Raw genomic sequence first — 20,851 nt, 5'->3', positions numbered from 1 at the left:
CTGGGATATGGGAGTCAGTCCAACATATACCCAAGGACACCAGATTAGGGAAGGCTATCTTGAATAGTTTCTATCCAATAAGCTGTTCTCAGGGGAATCTTAACCTGTGTCCCACAGCTTCCACTGTCTTCGTACAATTTTAGGTTTTTTTGCTTTCACAGAGCTTCAGTTTTCTTATATTAATTAAGTGTGATCTATACATGTGGAACAGAATGAAGTTTATCCAATAACAAAAACTGTGTACTGGAAAGCTATTCTTTTATTCGCATTGCCTTCTAATACTGCAAGATTAAAATATATACCTAGCAATACTTGGGTTGTGCTCCTTAATCTTTAATATTTTTAATTAATATTATTAGAAAAATTTATTTATTAGAAAAATACTGTAATGAAATGCATATCATGGTGGGAAGAATTTCAAATTGAACTGAAATAGTTTTTAGTGCATTTGTTAACATTTACTACCTTACATTCCATTATTAATTGTAATATCACCTGGATTTGGCCTATTATACACACATACACACAGGGAGAAAGGCTGTGCAAATTTTGTCTTTTTCAAGGTTGCACAACTGCTTTATAAGCAGCTCCTGAGCAGCTCCACATGTGAAACACCCCTTTTCAAGTACTTGTGCAGACCTCTGATATAACATACTAAAAATAATTTGCATGCATAAATGTATATTCAAAAAATTAATACAAGTAGTCCCTGGGTTAAGAACACCTGGTTTACGGATGAGCCATAATTAAGAACAAAGCCTATTTTAACAAAATTCAAGTTAAATACACAATGGTTTGAGTGAAATACCCAACGGCTCAAGTTCATTACACAATACTATTTATACAGTATTATGCAATAATATCGTTCTGGCTGACATACAAATTCAACTTAAGGACAGACCTTGGATGGAACTCATTCTTAAACTGGGGACTACCTGTATGCAAATAACTTTGCCCTTTTCCAAATTTTACCTGAATATAATATGCTTATCATTTGGTAGATAATAGTCTTTAACTTCTTTAACAGCATACAAGTTGTTTACAGCTTCACGAGAGAGAAATGGAAGGGGAGTATAAGAACTTAAGAGCCGAAGCCTCACTTTCCCAGCCAACACAGGTGATTCACCAGTCTGAATTTCAGCCATGAAAGTATATCCTTTCTAAAATAAAAAGTTAATTTTGTCAGACATTGAAATGTTTAAAATGATACTTAAGGCACAAGACCAAAAATAGAGCAACCATGATCATACAATATGTATGATTACTACAACATGGAAAATCCTATCTGAACTTTTTTACAACCCAATTTGGGAAATGTTTTTTAACCAAAACCCCCTATTTATTTAAACACTGACACTGAGGAGTAAGTTTTGTATGCTGTATGTTGTGTATAAGGTTTAAATTAAGACTAACAACAGACCAAAAATACTGATCTTGCATATTTTATTCCTTATTTTTTAATTGCTACACCTGCAGCTCATTTCAGCCAACACGTATGTGCTGCAATATGCATTCACAAAAGCTGTATATTTTATTAAAACAAGTGGCATTCATAAATAGTATTCCCAGTGAAAATGGTGTTGATACTTGTGCTTATATATCCATATATGGGAGTTATTTTCTTTTTTAACTCAGAGCACACAGACTAGATCTCTGAGATCTTCACAAGAACTAAACCCAAATTCAAGTATGATTTACACGTCATTTCACTGTAAACCATAAATGAACCTGGGATCATTGCAAACCATGGAACATATACCCTTTGAAGAAATGTGTGTTTTAGTGAAGTTTAATAAAAAATATATCAGATTGCAGTAGAATTACGACTTTCAAAATTTATCCTATTCTACAATGAATTAATTTCCAATATTGTTGAGCTTTGCAACGTTGCCACCACATACGAAAGAAAGATCCAATCTGTTCATTATATTTTCAGAGTTAAAGTATACCACCCCTGTTATTTTCACCCCATTTCAGCCCTTCATGGGGGCTGGGGTATTTGAGGGACCGCCTCTTCCCGATTACGTCTGCTCGTCCCATCAGGTCTGGCAGAAGGGGTATACTGAGGTTCCCATCCACCAAGGATTTACATCTGGCAGGACCCAGGAGATGAGCCTTTTCTGTTGTGGCACTGCCCTGTAGAACATAATTTCCCCCAAGGTGAGATTGGCCCCATCCCTGCCAACCTTCTGGAAGTCCCTTAAAATGTGGCTGTGCAGGCAGGCATGGGGATCTCAGGGAAACTGAGAACTGATGAGATGGCTACATTGCACATAATATTAAAGCTGCTTTCTCCTAGCTTTTTAAACTAATATTGATGTTTTTATTATGATATAAGTTTTAATGTTTGGTTTTATGGTTTGTTTTTATTGTATGCTGTCCAGAGTCATGTATGTGCGATGGGTGGCTATATAAATATGAGAAAATAAAATAAAATAAATTCTATTGAAAAATGACAGCTTCAAAAGTTTGGAAGTTTTTCTAGTATAGTCTATCAATAAATTTGCCTTTGAATTGATTCTTGAATTAATTTAAGATTTAAATTAAATTTTAAAGCAATTCAGATCTAATCAGTTTATAATCAGCTATTAAATCATTCTCTTTGGATGTTAAATTTCCAATCTGAATTGTATCATACACTCTTAGTATGTGTGTGTGTGTGTGTGTGTGTGGTGAGAGAATGAATGAATGAATGTCAGTAATATGAAGATTAGTATCAAGGTGTTTATATTTCTCACCTTGTTCTTTGTATAAAGATATGGTGCAACTCTGAGAAAGACCCGAGGAATTTCCTGCAATGTGTCATTGTCAACAACATGCAATACACAGGCTGGTATGGTTGAATATATTTTTGGTACAATAATCATGTCTTCTGGAACGTAAAATACTTCCCTACAATAAAAAGGACAGTTAAAAGTAACTTCTTTTATATTAGGATTTGTTGAGTATATCTATTTCTAATTTGCTTGCATGTGTACCTATAATGCTGTTAAATTTTCACACTGAACTACTGTAAAATACTTTTACCAAACATTTTATTTATATATAAATAAAACACACTCAGGGAGAGTGGGAGAGTGGCTCCAACAGATCCCAGGAACAATATCAGAGCTCTTTGTCCAGAAGAGTGCAGTGCTAGGAACAGCTAAGATACTGTGTAGAACCCTCAAACTCCCAGGCCTCTGGTAGAGGACCTGAGACTGAGGAAGATGCACACCACCTACAGGGATGAGAGGAGAATTTTTTTCATAAATTTGAGATATATATATTTCAAAATATATATTTAAATGAATATTTTGGTATATATAAGCTGCCAAGAATTCCCCCCTTGCAGTTCTCTGGACAGTTGGCATATCACATGTACGTTACATTGAGACGTTCTGAAGCAGCCATTGAGTATAGCAATTTACAAAAAAGCTTGGGTTTTAAAAGAAAATGTTTACAAATGTTCATTTCCCAAGTCAATAAGGGAAAAATGAAAGTATTGCTTTGCTTTTCAAATAAAAAATTACTGAGTAAGTCATCAATAATAAGTTTCTTTCCACATCTTGTACTTAATTAGTTTATAAGGAAATTCACTCTTTCATGTTTGTGATATGGAAGGCAGAAATTGAAAGAATACTTATCAGAAAAAAAGATTGTTGAGATTTGCCTGAAAGAAAACACTTTTTAGTTATAAGGCAGCATATTAATATATCTGAGATCAGGAGAAGGGAACACAGAAAAGGAAATTTCAATATGTGGATATTTGGGTCTCAGGCATATTGAGAGAATTAACTATAAAATAAATTTTACTTAAGATTGCTGCTGGGTTATATGTAACTCAGTAATAAACTCACCTGAAGACTACAAACCAAACATTTGATTGTTGATCCCCATAAGTTACAGTATAATCAGCAAAAGATGTCTTAGTCCATTCATCTTCATAGCAACGATATTTTTCAACTGACTTACATTTACTTTTAAATACATCTCTGTAAAAGACAGCACAAAAGAATACAAGAGTATTATTAGAGGCAATGATGAAATAATTAGGTTATGCTGCTGATGCTATATAGGATGAACACATGGCGCACAAACATAAAACATGAAATAACAATGACTATATTATGGAAAAATGCTTCCCCTACAAAGGGGAAAACAGGTTTGATAAATATGATATCGCTGGAAGTATAAGATATATTACCTCAAAAACAGCAAAGAACATTGTTCAAAATTTGGCTCAATTAGAGCCCACAACTTTTGAAGTGTTTCTTTGACTTTAGCATTCATCTTTGTGCCTAAAATTATAAAAGAAAAAAAAATAGACCATTACTAAGTGTTCAATATACTTCCCATTTCTAGGTATTGACAAGACGATTATGAAATAAATTCTATTTTGATGCTTATCTAGAACGAAGGATATTTTTGTTTAAACAGGATACAAAAATGTTTACATGAATATGCTATTCATGAGTTAGACAATCCAGAGATCATCTATGGTCTGCCAGTTCATGTTTTGGAGCTTGCTGTCTGTCTGTCTGTCTGTCTGTCTGTCTGTCTGTCTGTCTGTCTGTCTATCTATCTATCTATCTCCCTCCCTCCCTCCCTCGACTGTATTTATATAGCCACCCATCTTGCACAAAATGACTCTTACATACATGCACAATGAATATTTGTAGTATAATGGCTAACTGTATCATCCAAGTATTGTACAGATTTGTTACTTTCTCTCTAATTCTATAAATAAGTCAAGATTCTAGGCTAGACTTTAAAATATCTGAATGTTTTATCCATGCACATGTGAATCAGACTGACTCTGCTTGCATGACCTCACAATCTTGAGTGGCGGTGATCAAGCTTTTCATGATCACTGGTTGTATCCCCAAAGTTCACTAGCTGTCTTTTTCAAAAGTCAAATTAAAAAGAGACATGCAACTCCCCGAACATTTTTCAAACTTAAAAGTACATTCACATACCAGTTCAACCTTTCAGAATGATTTTTTAATGGGAAAAATTTTCTCTGATAGAGATGGAGCCTCAGAAAAAGAAATTAACAAAATCTTATGCAACTAGAAGAAGTGGTAGCAATAGGTAGGATCCCATCTCTACTATCTGCACCAGATCTGAGTTCCTACTGTGAAACTGCCCACTTCAAATTGCAAGTAGTAAGCAGCCCTGTGATCTAGCATTTACAATCTTCTCAGCATGTTGTTATCGAAGTTTGAAGAAAAGAAAGTTGATTCACTGATGACATTTACTTAAGCTCCAAATGACCATGGGAAATTCTAGACTGTAGGCTTTTAAAGCTACTTGCTCTTTGGCTGTTAAAATACTTATAGAACTTCATACGTGTCTCTGTGTATAGTTATTTTGTTTGTGTATTTTGAAGCAAAATTTTGCAAATATTTTAATATAAATTTACAGTTTAGGTCAGAAAGCTTTGAAACATAGTTTAAATATCAGTTGAAATCTTATGCTATATAATGTTGCAAATTGGGAAAGTAATAATGAGGACTTCTGTTCTTTCAATAGAAATTGTTTGATCTATGAACTTAGCTTTCCCATTAATTATAGAGATTGTCTATTAATTTTGGACTGCCCTGTAACTCATTTGACAGGTGGACAATAATATTTGTTTCCTCCTTCTAAGTAATGGTTGTTTGTGAGTAAATTATGGGCCCTAAAACACAGCATCTGAGAAAGCAAGCTTATCCCCTTTTGTCCTGTATAAGTGAAGGAAAACAGGCTTTAATTAAAGAAGCTGAAGAAGCCCATCCTGCCTCTGAGGACCTGGAAAAAGTTATATATATTCCTGATTCATCAGAGATTATGTTTAATGTTGAATTGCTTGCAACTTTCAAAACTCTTCAGAACAGACTGCCTATACAATATCTTCCATCAAAATGGATACCCATGCAACTTTATCAGAAAGTGCCTGACCACTCAACCCACTACAGCACAACCAACACAAGCTATGAAAAGGATAACACTGCCATATATCAAAAACATCTCAGAAACAACCAACAAACTATTACAACCACACGGCATTATGGTAGCACACAAACCAATTAAAGCCCTCCAAAATATTTTAAGTAAACTAAAAGACCCAGTAGCCCAAGAAGAAAAAACAGGAGTCATCTATAACATACAGTGTAAGGACTGTAACAGTCACTATATAGGAGAGACAGGCAGAAGACTAGCAGAGCCCATCCATGAACACCAAGTAGAAGTCAGAAGGCATGATGAAAACTCCTTAATCTTACAATACATGGACAGACTCAACCACAGTTTCAGCTGGGAAAATGTGAGCATCCTAGACCAATCCACAAATGCTAGGGAATTCCTGGAAGCTTGGCATTCAGACAAATCAGCCATCAGTAGACACATAGAAATAGACCATATTTACACACTATTCAAAAGAGACAATACAAAAGCTAAGAAGGAAACAAAAAGACCAAACACATGCTCTCCAGCAGTCAACAACCCAGATAAGCAGGGATTAACACGAGGCAAACAAGCAAGCAGAAAACAATACCTTAATCAAGGAACTACCAAGGAGAAAACCACACCCCCACCAAAACTGGCAGGGTAAGCTACTGTATATAAACAGGCAAGCAAACAACCAAGCTTTTTCTCATGATTTAAACAATTACAGAGCTTCAGTGATTAAAAGATATTGTAGTCTTTTAAAATGGCTGTTGAAAGAAAACATGGTTTTCTTGATAAGGACATGGCAGACCTTAAAGAGATGGTTACTGTATCTCATGAGAAAGGAATAAATCTACTTGAATGTGCTGATAAAGAAGGCACAAAACATTTTGACAAGCTGTTGAAAGGGAATAAGGATGTTTAAGATGAATTATTTTATAGGGCTTGTTATGTAGAAATAATCTATATTTTTCTGAACATTCACTATTTTGCTGAGCAACGTTTGGTACAATTTATGAAAAAAATCTTATGTGAGATGTTCTCACTTCAGCCTGAATGGAAGCCGGAAATAGAAACTGTATATTGTACTGTATAGGTTACAGATTCCATACATCCCAGAGATCCAGCCTCATGTTGTTTGGTTTCTCAGATGCATAATGAATGGTAATATTTTACTACTGTTGACACATGTTGGACCTTTCTAACTGAAAGCCATGAAGATAATGGTTTTGGGTGGTAGTTAAGAAACACAAGATGTAAAATGGGGCACATTTAGTAGCAAGACAAAAGGGGATGAAACTTATATTCTATATCCAGCTACTTTTTGTTTATGCCTAGATATTGGCATGAATAAATTCTCTGATCTGGAAGCTGCTGACAATTTTTCCCCTGGGATCAAAAGAACAAGAAACAGTTGTCTATTTATTTCTACTATTTTTATTATTTCTTAATTTGGAGATGGACCTTCCAGTTGAGGGGAAAAGTCCCTGTTCAGCAGTTTCAGTGTGTCCTTTCTGGGAATCCTTGTAGTACTTTTTTTATTTCTGATGATAATTAATGTATATTATCTTTTTTTCCTTCTTAAGTTCCTTCTTGGATTTTGTACTATATTGCAGTTCTAAAATATGTTAATTTTATTTTGTATTTTGAATTTTTTTTATGTGAAATATTGACTGTTGTTAAAAAAAAAATCTATTTTTCTTATTTATGCTTGACTCATGGAAATGGATAGATAAAATAATAATAAGTAGTAATTCCAAACTTGTTAATAGGTAATTCAGAAGGATAGTTTTTAATATTAGTAATTATAATAATAGAGTAGCACTTATTAATTTCTATTATCTAATAACTGTTTTGCTCAATTTTTTAGTTGTTTGGTAGTAGAGCAGATAGTTATACCTAGACATTTTAATTGTTGGGTCCTTGATTAGCTGATTGTATACAGTTTCAAGTAAATTGAGCTTTCACTCATGGAATGTGCTACAAGCTTATTTATAGGAATTAAATTTGACAGATATGTGGTGACTTCTGAATCCATCTCCACGTGAATATACTTTTCCTCATAAGACTTGTTCCGAACAGGATTATGTTATAGTTTCTGTCTTTAGTTGAACATATAGTAAGCTGCTTAGAGTTGGATACATCTCTGATGCATAATGAAAGTATTAGTAATAAATAATTTTACATTTCTCCTGATAAATTTCCCATACATCCCATGAAAACACACTGTTTTAAAAGTAAAGCGTGAATAGATTAATTTGGAGAATCCTAACCTGGTTTTCTGCCATTCATCAGTAGCCTGACATAGGTTCCCCTCCACAGAGCCTGAAGTTTAACTGCAGCTTCCTCTTCTTCAGGGGTAGACTCTCTATTCTGCCAAAGAGGGACACTTACCTCTGTTGCATCTGAAAATACATATATACATACCAAATATATACATATCAGTACAAAAATTAAATTCAGAGAAATCATGATATGCAGTGGGTGACTTGGAATGAAATGTTTTATAGAGCTACAATGAACAATATTTTTTTCTTTTAAATTGTTTTATGTTATTTGTGAAAACCTTCAGGGGGCCTTTTGCCTGAAAAAGCAACTAAAAATAAATATCCATGTTACATTATAGTTATTATGATGAGTTCTATGTATTAACAATGAACTCTATTCTGTAAGTTCTGATCCTTATGTATCCCAAACTATATATCTATGCACAAAAGAAAAATAGTATACACACATATTTAGCGAAAAAATCCTAAACAGAGGAAACCTCACAAACACTACAGAGGTATAATTCAAAAGGTAAACTCACTGCTTATTTCAAAAGGGACAGAAAACAAAACAGTACTATAGCACCATTATATAAAAGTATATCATGACTATTGTTAGAATACTGAGTGCAATTTCACAAAGATATTGGAAAACTAAAAATGACAGCAGAAAACTGAAATGGCCACATCATATGAAGAAAAGCTTCAAAAGCTGAGTGCGGGGCTCCCAGTTGTCTCTTCATCCTTGTACCCCCTCTCATAGTGTTCAAATCTGTTCAAGAGGATTTACTAACTCTTTAAAACAAATTTGTGGCAAATACAGAGTAGTGAGAGAAGGGGAATCCATTCTGTCAGTGGTGCCCATTCCACTTGCACATAGAAAGCAACAGGAGAAATTTACAATATACTAGGTAAGGATCAATCTATGGCTGGTGTGGGTCTTCCGGGCTGTGTGGCCGTGGTCTTGAAGTTTTGTTTCCTAACGTTTCGCCAGCACCTGTGACCGGCATCTTCAGAGTGCAGGAGCACAGACAGGAGCAGTTCTCTCTGTGCCCAGCTGTCCTCCTGTCTGTGCTCCTGCACTCTGAAGATGCCGGTCACAGGTGCTGGCGAAACGTTAGGAAACAAAACTTCAAGACCACGGCCACACAGCCCGGAAGACCCACACCAGCCATCGTATGCCGGCCGTGAAAGCCTTCGACAATACAAGGATCAATCTGTTTGACATTATTTTAAGAGGCATAGAAATCTTCTTTTTTTCAACTTCCAACTTCTTCCTCACATATATTGTTCCATCTCTTGCAATTCTCCATTTCTGTCAGGCTCATGTCCAGGTATAGTAGATATGCTGGGGTTTGACAGAAATAGAGATTTAGCTCAACTCTGCCCCCCCCCCCCAACCAAATATCTGAGGAAGTGTTTAATGAATGAACAGCAGTAATTTAATTTCATTCAAAGCATCAGGATTCAGGGTCATACATCAAAACTCATGCTGTAGGACATGCACAAGGACATTCTTTTTTATTTATAATTGACATACAGGTTTATCAAAGTTAAAAGTATTCTAGGCTAGATGTATTTTAAATAAATTCACAGAAAAAAATCCAATGGTACCATTAATCATGATCACTCACAACAGAATCTTCATTTTAAGAAGCATCAAACCTCTGATTATCAAATGTATGGCCCAAAAAATAATAGAGTGGCAAGTACTGGACTTTAGCTGGCAAGTACTGGACACAAAGTTCAGGATGTGATGGTCACAAGAACCAATTTTGATGGCTTAATTCTTGCATCTGATTAATATATTAATCACACTTACAGAGCATAAAATGCAAACTGATTTTCACTATGCTTACTTTTGCATTTAGTGCTAGACTAATGTCTTGCAAGCTTAGGTAAGTGATGTGTTGTTCTCTGTCAGGTACTAATTAAAACTGAAATCCAATTAAAGTTTAAGAACATATATATGACACAAATATTTTCACTGGTCTTGCTAAGTACTTGCAAGATAACATTGGTGTTTAAGGCCACTAGATCTTGGTTACAAAAATCTGAAAGACCACTAGAGGGAAGGAAGACCTAAAGAAAATTCTTAATCTTTACTGCCATTATCTGGTAGTGCTAGTGGTGTTGAAATGACTGAAGCTCCAAAAATTAGGAAGAAATTATGAAGAATGTAATTTTAATTTTTACTTAAAGACTTGAAGTATGTTTATATATTCACAATATGCTTATGTATTCAATATTAAAATGTCATTTTTAGGTTTATGTAACAGTAGGTATGGCTACGTGAAATGAAGCTGTGCATATTGAAGGCTATGGCCAAACTTCAAAGTGACCACTTCACTGGCCTTCAATGATCAACAGCGTCCATAAAGAAGGCAATCCTGTTGGCTCTACCAGGGAAATGGACAGCAGAACTGTATGTTTCCACTTCTATTCCATTCCATCATTTCACATAGGCCTACTTAACAACCCTTTCTTTATCAGTTTTATTGGCTACAGAAGAGTTCCCTGATTGTTCTACCAGAAAGACATATTTGAAATGTTGAGAACATTTTGTAGATGTTATGGTTTCCTAGAGGGGTATCCCTGGATATTCACTGAATGGCTACCAAGGTGGTATGGCCAGGTGCAAAATAAATCCAGAGGAGCAGAGAATCTTTAGGGCAACATAGTGTCATGTGCACATTAGTGACTCAGGCACCGCAACAAGGATTCCAAGTTGATGGACCCTGATGAAATGCTTGAAGCCGAATAATTTAATATCCACGAATAAGATAAATATGAAGGATAGAATCCACTGTGACTTCCTAAGAGTGGGAATAGTTTCCATTTACAGAATGGGAAGGGATGATTCTACTTTTCCCCCTGAAGCTTCCCATATCCATCAAAACAGGCTTCACATGGAGGAAGATCCTGTAGTGAAGAATATGAATATGTTACAGGAGAAAGGGGTGTGTTCTCCATTAGCTCTCACCATTTTGGCATTGTTTCTGGGCAAATCCTTCAGACTCACTATTGTCTACTATAATCAAAGAATGATGAATATCAAGTGTCATGCAAAAATAAAAAATAAACACTGTAAATTCCATAAGTAGACTTTTTAATACAGAATTTAATTAGCTATCTTATATCATTTCAAATGTATGAGGTATAAAACAGGCATTTACCATTTTAATGAAGGAATAACTGCTTAACAATGATGTTTTTTGTTTGTCAATATTAGAATGGCTGGATTTGCAATATTTACTGATTTTCTATTATCAATAGAATATTTATTTAAAGACAAATATTGTTGATATATTCTTTCAGCATTTGTATTTTACCTGACGATTCAGTGTCTTCAACAGAAACATCACTGAGTTTAAAATCCAGTGTAAAACTTCTGTAAGCAAATTCATAGTTGGGAGCAATATTCCCTAATATTTGTTTCATCAAATGCCAAAAAGCATTATTGAAAGCCTAAATATATAAAAATAAACATCAGCAAATTGTTTAAAACAAATATTGGTATACTTCCTATATATTATTTTTATAGCCAAGGAAACAGACCATTATATATTACACACACACACACATACACACACAAATAAATAAATAATACGGTCTGTTTATATAACATTATATTGTATAAACGGACCATATATATATCAGAAAAAACATAGTAATAAAAACAAATCAGTCTATTTATTTGGGAACTAGCTTTCATTGCCATGGTATAAATGGGTTATTCTTACTACATGAGATTTGATTTGATATTATTCATTTGTACCAACAGAAGAGAATATATGTAGTTCAGGATCAAGATCATGATGATGATGTTACCTAGTCAGATAATGAAACATGTCCAATCAAACAACCAAGCTCAGAGAGCACCAAGAACTCCACATTATCCATTTGTGTTCACAAGATCATGTAAAACATATTTATTCACAGCACCAGATGTATTTATCTAATCACAATATATTGGTTTAATGGAGACAAAATTCACACCATCTCAGAGACTTGTAAAAATTTGGTGCTGGTTTGAGAGCATATCTGGGAATAAGACAGCAATGGATCCTATAGATTCCCTGCCTGTAAAATTCAAGGTCTTGTCACCTGAGAAGCAACAGCTGCAAAGCTCTCTGCAGGTACTGGGAACTGAGATCAGAACTCCACCCTCAGAAGAGAGAATTTACATATCCTATGGCTTTAGGAACCAAAAATTTGCAGCCTGAAAAGTCTAAATATTAGCTGAGAGTAAAACATCTGGTTCTATGACCCTCTGTTCCAGAGACCAAGAGCATGGAAAACATGATAAAGTTGACTTAGAATCCTATTAGATAATTTTTAACCGGTATTTTTGTCAGCATTGAAAAATGCCTAGACTTTTCAAATTATCCTGAATATAATTAATGGGAGCATATTTTCTTAAATGTATGAATTAGATAATAGACTGCATTAAGACACAATAACTGAAAGAACACATACAAGTTACTCTACACATTAACAGAAGGTTAGGTACTCTTTTTTTTTTTTTACCTTAAAATGTTCTCTAGCGATTCCTGTGTCACAAAGGCCAGGGGGGCAATGTGTTAATTCCAGGACTTTCATGGCTTTGGGAAGATTTTCTGCATTCCCAAAATTAATTAATACATTTCCAATAGCTTTCATGATAGCTGCTGCTTGTTCCATAAACCGGTAGCTCTCCTGAGGGAGGGAAAGAAATAGTTTACCTGCCGATAATTAAGAACTATTTGAAGTATATTCATACTCCAACAGTATACGTAGTATACACTAATTTATAATGGGAGCTTATCAGTACTTTCAATCAGTGACATCATCAAAATAAATCATCAAAACCCACTGGTGTGGGTGTCATCAGGTCATGACCCCACGAATATGATGTGTTATCTAATCCCATCAAGAAAAGGCTGCATGTCAGATCTAAAGTTAATGATTAATATAATCCTCTCCTTGATTGCATTGACTTATGGTGACCCTATGGTGTGACACTACTAAAAGCCTATATTTTCAAGCAAGTCGTATTTTGTGCACATTTGCAATAAAAGTGCAATAAAGAAAGCCCTAATAAAGTCTTATATTTGTTGAGGTTTTAAAATCAGCATCTTAAGTGCAGGCAAAAAGAATTTTTTAAGGTAAAGCCTGGTAAAGATATGTATTTTGCGAAGTTTCCCATCATAGGGTGAGTATCACAGCAATATTTTGTGATTATACAAATGCCTTCCAAATTCCTATTTTAAAATGAGACATCAAAACACTTTTGGCTGTGTATTTTCCTCAGATGCAGACTTATGTATTTTATACTCTGGACTTAATAAAATCATACAGAACTATACACATTAGTTCCCTTATCTCAAATGGAAGCTTTTACTCCCCCTGCCCTCTCACCCCAACCTACTTGTAACTGAATGAATGAATGAATGGATGGATGGATTGCTATATTCATAACATGTTAGGGCAGAAAACACAAAATATTTTGATGAACCTGATAAACAATGGATATGTATTTCATTTTTTAAACTCATTTGTCTACTATACCCTTAATTCTTCCAGATGCTTTTGCATACATAAGTTTGTCTATGGATGTCCTACAATGAGAGTGTAACAATTAGTTATCACTGACTGACTGCCAGTTCAGTGACCATTCAAAGTTATGATGGCACTGAAAAATATTTATGACCGGTCTTCAAACCAGTGGCCACAATTAAAAAAATTGGATGCTTTATTTTTCAAAGCCAAGTATAGAGATTAAAAACAAAAACAGGGACTATAAATAAAATGAAAAAGGAAACAAAGAAACAAAAAAGAGAACATTATAAAATAAATAATAGTCAACAAGAACACAAATCTAGTTACTATGGTAACAAATACCTTGTCAAGATTTGGCAGAACAATATCCTCTTCACCAAATACACATGGCACCATACTACACAGATGGACATTGTGTCCTATGGGAGAACTTGCAGTAAAAAGTAACACATGGCGGCTACATTTAAAAAAGAAACACAAAAAAGTAATGAAATAATCCAAATGTAAGAGTCATTCTAAATGTTCATAATGCAAATAAAATAATTTCATCTATTATTTGTTTACATTTAAGTGGATATAAAAATTCATAGACTGAAATCAGCTATGTATGGAAATATGCTAAAGCATATTAGCATTTCATTTAACTGGCAAATAAAACTATTGGTTATGTTGCAAACTACATTTGCATAGCAATGTAAATGTAATGCCTAACAAAAAGTCATTCTGGTAGTTTAATGCAGTAGCTAACATTGTGAGATGGATTCAAATCTTACGCAGTACATTTAAGCAAGACATTTTTTTCTTAATCTCATATTTTTATTTACATGTAAATAAAACACTACATAGTGCTTGTTGCAGTCCAGACACGCAGAAGACTGGCAGAGTGCACCCATGAACATTAACTAGCAGTCAGAAGACATGATGAAAACTCCTTAATCTCACACACGTGGACAGATATAACCATAATTTTAACTGGGAAACTGTCGGCTTTTTAGACCAAGCTAAATCCAAAAATGCAAGGGAATTCTTGGAAGCTTGGTATTCAGACAAGGCAGCAATTAACAGACACATAGAGATAAACAGCATCTATACACTATTCAAAAGAGACAAAAGACCAGAACAGCTCCTCACCAGCAATCATCATCCAGATAAGCAGAGGTTACCACAGGGCACACAAGCAAGCAGCAAACAATACCCTAATCAAGGAACTACCAGAGGAACAAAACAAAACCCCCACTCCCACCAACACTGGCAGGGCATGCAAGTGTATATAAACAGAGAGCAAACCCCATCCCATTCCAGCACTGAAGATGTTACCTAGCCGGGTAATGAAACGTTTGCAGGAAAAGAATCAAGCTCAGAGAACCCCAAGGACTCCACAGTTCAATCCTGAGCTACACATATTTGCCTCCAATGTAATATTGGTATATCTTACAAGGTTTTGTAATCATTCCCAGGTACTGTAGATTAGTGATTGAGGCTGTAATCTAAGCATACGCATAAAAGAGTCAGTTCAATGAAACCCAATGGGAATTACTTCTAATAACAGCTTAGAAAAGCAAGCTGAATCAATTCCTGGTACAAATCTCAGCTCTTTCATCAATTCATAAGATGGCCTAGGCAAAGTATCTCTCAATCCCAGCAATTAACCAACCAATCAAGGCTAATATAATGGTGTACTGGGATTATTTGCTGATTGATTTTGTATATCACCATAATCCCTAAAATTCCCAGTGATTAACAACATTTATGGTAAATAATGAAAAAACCAAAAGAAAAAAGAAAAATACCAAAAGAATAACTGAAGTGAATGCAAATTGAGTCATCACAATTAATACCCAAACACTATCCAGAAAAACTCAGTTTTAACCAATTCCTGGACGTAATAGGGTAGGAGCCAATGTTGATTCCAGAGGCAGGGTATTCTATAAAACGCCATCCCTGAAAAATACTGTTTCTGGGCCCCAGCCACCCTCACTTCACGAAGTGGAAAACTACAAGCGACTTCCCTTAAAATGCACATTCTGGGTCAACTGAATCTAGTTGGAGAAGGCAGTCCTAAAGGTATCTAGGAGCCAAGTCAAATAGAGCTTTATTAGCTAAAATCAGCACTTTGAATTATACCCAGAAACTACTGGAAGTCAATGTAGGGCCTGTAATATGCATGTTATATGCTTATGGTGGCTTTCATCTGATAACAAATAGGTTGCTGCATTTTGTATCAACTGCAATTTTTGAACAGCCTTCAAAGGCCCATGTATACCACACTGTAGTAGTGCAAGGGATTGAGAATGAGGAGATAAGTTATCACTGTAAGGTCCTCCTGCTCCCTAGCCATGGCTTCCACCTGCTACTGAGCAGTAACTGTGACTCCAGGAGAACTCCAAGATGCAGAGCTGCTTTTTCAAGGGTAGTTACTTCCCACTGTAGTGTGAAGAAGCAATGGCCTTGAAGGATAGGAGAAAGAGCCACTACCAAGACAATTGTCAGATAAGAGGGTCCTAAGCCCAGACCAAGAAAGTAACTGAGAAAACACCTCAGACAAGCCCCTCCCTGGTTCACACAGAGATAAAGGGAGGGAGGGGGAAACACATTCAGACGATAGATAGATAGATAGATAGATAGATAGATAGATAGATAGATAGATAGATAGATAGATAGATAGACAGACAGACAGACAGACAGACAGACAGACAGACGTAAAAGTAATACAAGCTAATATACAGTAAGAAAAAGAAAAGAAAAAGAAAGAAATCAAAGAGAAAGGTAAAAGTGCAAGAAAGAAAAAAAAAGTAAAAGAATAGAAAAGAAAAAATACAAAGAAGTAGCTTCTGATCTTCTTTACAGCAGTTATAAGTACAATTATAGATTTACCTCTTAATCTATGGTTACATCATGACTCTTTTCTTTCTATAATCTATCCTGTCTAATCATCAAAACCATCAATTGTAAGTTCATTTTTTTCTGTTTTATGCAAAAAGTCCATAATGGGTTTTCAGTCAGCAAGAAACATATTGTCTTTTCTCTGATCAAAGAAATCAATTTAGCTATCTCAGAAAGTTCCATCATCTTCACCAACCATTCCTTTATTGTGGGTACTGTCAAATCTTTCCAACTTTTTGCATACAATAATCTTGCTGCAGTTATCATGTACAAAATCAAAGTTCCATGACCTTTCCCCAACTGTTTGTCCATCAATCCCAAAAGAAGAACTTCTGGTCTCAGTTGTATATTAATCTTTAAAATCCTCTGAATCAGTGTATGTATTTGAATCCAGAATTTTCTAGCTTTTTTATATGTCCACCAAACATGATAAAACGTCCCTTCTTGTTCACATTTCCAACATAAATTTGAACTGCCTTTATACATTCTAGACAATTTCTTTGGTGATATATACCAACGATACATCATTTTATAAAAATTCTCTTTAAGATTACAACATAGTATAAATTTCAATCCTTTCAGCCACATATTTTCCCATTGTTCCATCTATATATTATAACCAAAAATTTTAGCCCATTTTATCATACATTCTTTCACTTGTTCTTTTGTTTTGAATTTCAATAAAAGTTTATACATTTTAGCAATTACATGTTCATCATTTGTACACAATTGTATTTCATACTTACAATGTTCAAATCCATAAATTCTTCTGTCTACTATAAATCTTTCTAATAATTGTAAATAAGAGAACCACTGTAAACTATATCCCTCTGCCACCAGTTCTTCTTGATTTTATTATACATTCCCCTTGACAAAATTCTAGTGTGTCATGATAAGTTAGCCATTTGTTTGCCTATTATTTCTCATTTATAAAATGCTTCTTGTGCTGAGAGCCACAAAGGTGTTTTTGGGCACAACCTGGGTTTGTATCTATTCCATATACTCAATATGACACATCTAACATAATGATTTTAAAAATCTACATTAACCTTGACTTTATCATAACACAAATATCCATGCCACCCAAATCTCAGGTCAGTCCTTCTAACTCAAAAAGCCTTTTATTTCTCAGCAGCACCCACTCTTTCATCCAAACCAAACAGCAAGCTGTAAAATACAATTTTAAATCAGGTAAACTCAATCCTCCTCTTTCCTTTGCATCTTCTAACACTTTATATTTATTTCATGGTTTCTTCCCCGCCACACACATTTAGATACATCCTTCTGCCACTGTTTAAATGGTGCATCAGTTGTCAAAACAGGTATTGTCTGAAACAAAAACATCATTCTAGGCAAGACAAATCAGTTATATCCAAAAGTGGTTAAGAAATGAGGCTTGTGTGAACCTTACGTCCACATCGGCTGCCTTATGGCTGTGAGCTTCATTGGAATCCTTCAACTCCCAGCCATTCAACTCACAAGCAGACCACAAAACTTCAGTTCCCGGAGTCTATTCACAAGGAGCAACTGTCCAGAGGGCAAGTGGGCAATCTCACAATCTCTCCTTTTTCCAGAGAGACTTCGCCATCTGGCTACTTCTTCGCCAGAATTCTTCGCCAGAATTCGCCATCTGGCTACTGATCTAGCTGCAATGTCATACCCATTCCTTCAGGGACCTCTAGTTTGCCATGAATCTTCACCAGAAGCTCCACAAGATTATGTTCAACCTTTATTTCATCCAGACCCCAAAAGCCTTCTGACACTAGGTCAAGACTTCCATAGCAACTCCAGTTTGGTCCAGAGAGACGTAGTATAAACATAATGATGATACCTCACCATAAACCAATGGGTAACCTTTTTCAGTTCTAAGTAAATAATAAAGCGTAGTGGCAAGAGGACTGAAGCCTGGGTGACCCCATAAGGAAGTATCCACTTTGCTCCTCTCCCCTCACCCCCAGACTAACTGGAACCATGCACTACAGGAGTGGAACCATCATAAAACCTCATAGACTATTCAGAAGGATAAACATGGTTGATCCACTGAGAGGATAAGGAGTGGCAGAGTATCTCCCATCTGAGTCCAGATGCAATCTCAGCAACCAATGTAGTTTTAATCCCATTCCTGGACCTGAACCCTGATTGAAACTGATTCAAATAAACTGTTTCTTCTAGGGCATTCTGCAACTGACACTCTGCCTCCTTCTCAACAATCTTTCCCCAAAGAGAGGTTGAAGACTGGGTGAGTGTTATCTTGCTGGATTCAGAGAAGGCCTCTTGAGCAGTGGGCTTCTGCCTCCTTTAAGACTGTTGGCATAGTGAGACACTGACCACCTCCTGGACCCAGCCCATAACATTCCTTCCTGCTCCTTGAAGGAGGCAGAAGGGGCATGGAGCTAACCAACAGATGGTAGGATTCGTGCTAGAGTTCCATCCAGTTCATCAGTGTCTGCAGCCAAATGGAGTCCCAGATAATACTGGGGACTGTTCCTCATATTTGTGGTAATATACTTTCCTCCAGTTCTTGAGTTGGAAGGAAATTATGTCAGTATGAAAAGCAGTTCTCCATAGCCTACTTTTACTGTGCCTTGGCAATGAGGCTAATTAGTGCTGCTGCCTGCATGCACTGGAATGCAAGGTAGTCTCAAAGTAGAAATTGGTAGAATTCCTCTGTCCTTCCCACCTGGTGTCTTCTACCAGTAGGAAAAGGATCATTTTGTCTCTTAAACATGTGGAGGGGCAGGACTGGTTCTGTAGTCAGCCTTCAGCAGCAGTCAGAGTAGTTACTGAGAGTGGGTTGGGCAGTTCAGGTCTGGTATTTCTTCCTTTCTTTATTGACACTATATCTATGGCATTTCCCTGGTCTGCTAAGTTATTAACTTTATCAGAGAAGGGAGTTATGCCAGACTAAACTTGTTTTCAACAAATCCATGCTGCCTCCTGTTAATTATAGCATACCTATAATTAAATGCTAACATGGTGATTGATAATCTGCTTCAAGACCTTGCCCAGTCCAGCATTAAGATGATAGGTCTGAAGTTTCTGGGACCTTTTTTCCCTTTTTGAAGATGGATATAACATTTGCTCTCTAGTTTTCTAGTGGCTCTGCAATTACTTCTGCTAGTTCCTTCAGTACCCTGGGATGTAATCCACCTAGCCCTTAATGCTTGAATTCAGTTACATTAGCTAAATTCCCTTATACCCTCTCCTTGATTACCTTAAACTGAAGTCTCTTGTTTTCCCAATGGTGTATCAATGATCAGTTAGGGCTCCATTTCTTTTCAAAAAAAGGACAGGTGCAAAATAGGAGTTAAGAAGTTCTGCCTTCTCACCTTCACTTGTTACTGATTATTTATTACTTTCTCCTTGCAACTGACCTACACACTCTTTGGATTACCTTTAATATTTAGCATACCAAAAGAGCTTTTTTTATTTTTGGTATCTCTTGCAAGCCTTACCTCATACTGAGTTTTAACACTCCTGACAGAGTTCTAGTTTTTGGAAACTACCTTGTATTCTTCTTTGGTGATTTTTCTCTCTTTCCATTTCCTGTACAAATCCCTTTTCCTCCTTAGCATTTTAGAGACCTCTGCAGATATCCATACTGGCCTCTTTAGATTTCTTTTTTTCTTGATTTCCAGAGTTTTTCACTGTGCTTTCTATATCTCATATCATGGAAATCCCATTCTTCCTGGACACAACCTATCTTCTCTTATAGTTCATCAAAATGTACTCTTCTAAAATCCAGTATAATCATTTTTCCCCAAGATGCAAGTCATCTTCATTTCATAAATCCTCTCTGTTCTCTCCTCCACCTTTTGACAAGATGTCATGAAACAAGATGCCTTGTCATGAGGTAATAAGAATTTGTTGGACCTCTGCTTGCTTCTTCTGCTTTCTTGGACTCAATTCTTGGATGCATATTTAGTTCTAAGGTTTTATCATCCTGCCCTTTTTGTTCTGTTTTAACAACCTGTTGATGAGATTGGTGAGGCACTTCTTTCCCAGTTTTTGTAAGATTCCATCTCTTCCCAGGAGTTTTGTGAAGGTAGCTAGGTTGTTGCCACAGAATCCAAACCCTTCTTGGTGACATTATCTGTGAAGCCAGTGGTTGATTTCCAGGACCTTGTTTTCTTTTATTGCACCATGACCTCAACTGGGACTGATGGAAAAAACTACCTGTGTTCCTAGTTCGTTCACCTTCCTGCCTAAGGTCTTGCAGTCCCTAGAGATTTTTAAAATGTCTCTTCTGG

The 20,851-nt window shown here is 35.8% G+C and overlaps 1 protein-coding gene across 1 annotated transcript in view; it reads right to left on the bottom strand.

The window, feature by feature from the left end:
- Positions 1-20,851, bottom strand: part of ADGB (androglobin) — a 109,650-nt gene that overhangs the window by 24,877 nt on the left and 63,922 nt on the right. The window contains exons 19-26 of the mRNA XM_088141781.1: positions 14,061-14,175; positions 12,708-12,875; positions 11,510-11,645; positions 8,184-8,315; positions 4,187-4,280; positions 3,840-3,974; positions 2,739-2,892; positions 973-1,160 (exon numbers count right to left, since the gene is read on the bottom strand). Of these exons, the coding sequence (XP_087997907.1) occupies positions 973-1,160; positions 2,739-2,892; positions 3,840-3,974; positions 4,187-4,280; positions 8,184-8,315; positions 11,510-11,645; positions 12,708-12,875; positions 14,061-14,175 (1,122 nt within the window). The remainder of the gene's footprint in view (positions 1-972; positions 1,161-2,738; positions 2,893-3,839; positions 3,975-4,186; positions 4,281-8,183; positions 8,316-11,509; positions 11,646-12,707; positions 12,876-14,060; positions 14,176-20,851) is intronic.

The sequence above is a fragment of the Python bivittatus genome, unplaced genomic scaffold (genome assembly GCF_059951505.1).
Source record: "Python bivittatus isolate LINGU-HERP-01145 unplaced genomic scaffold, Pbiv_v1 ctg000020_np1212, whole genome shotgun sequence".
NCBI classification, from domain to species: domain Eukaryota; kingdom Metazoa; phylum Chordata; class Lepidosauria; order Squamata; family Pythonidae; genus Python; species Python bivittatus.
Note: the sequence above shows the minus strand (reverse complement) of the source record. Positions and strands in the feature narration are given on the sequence as shown.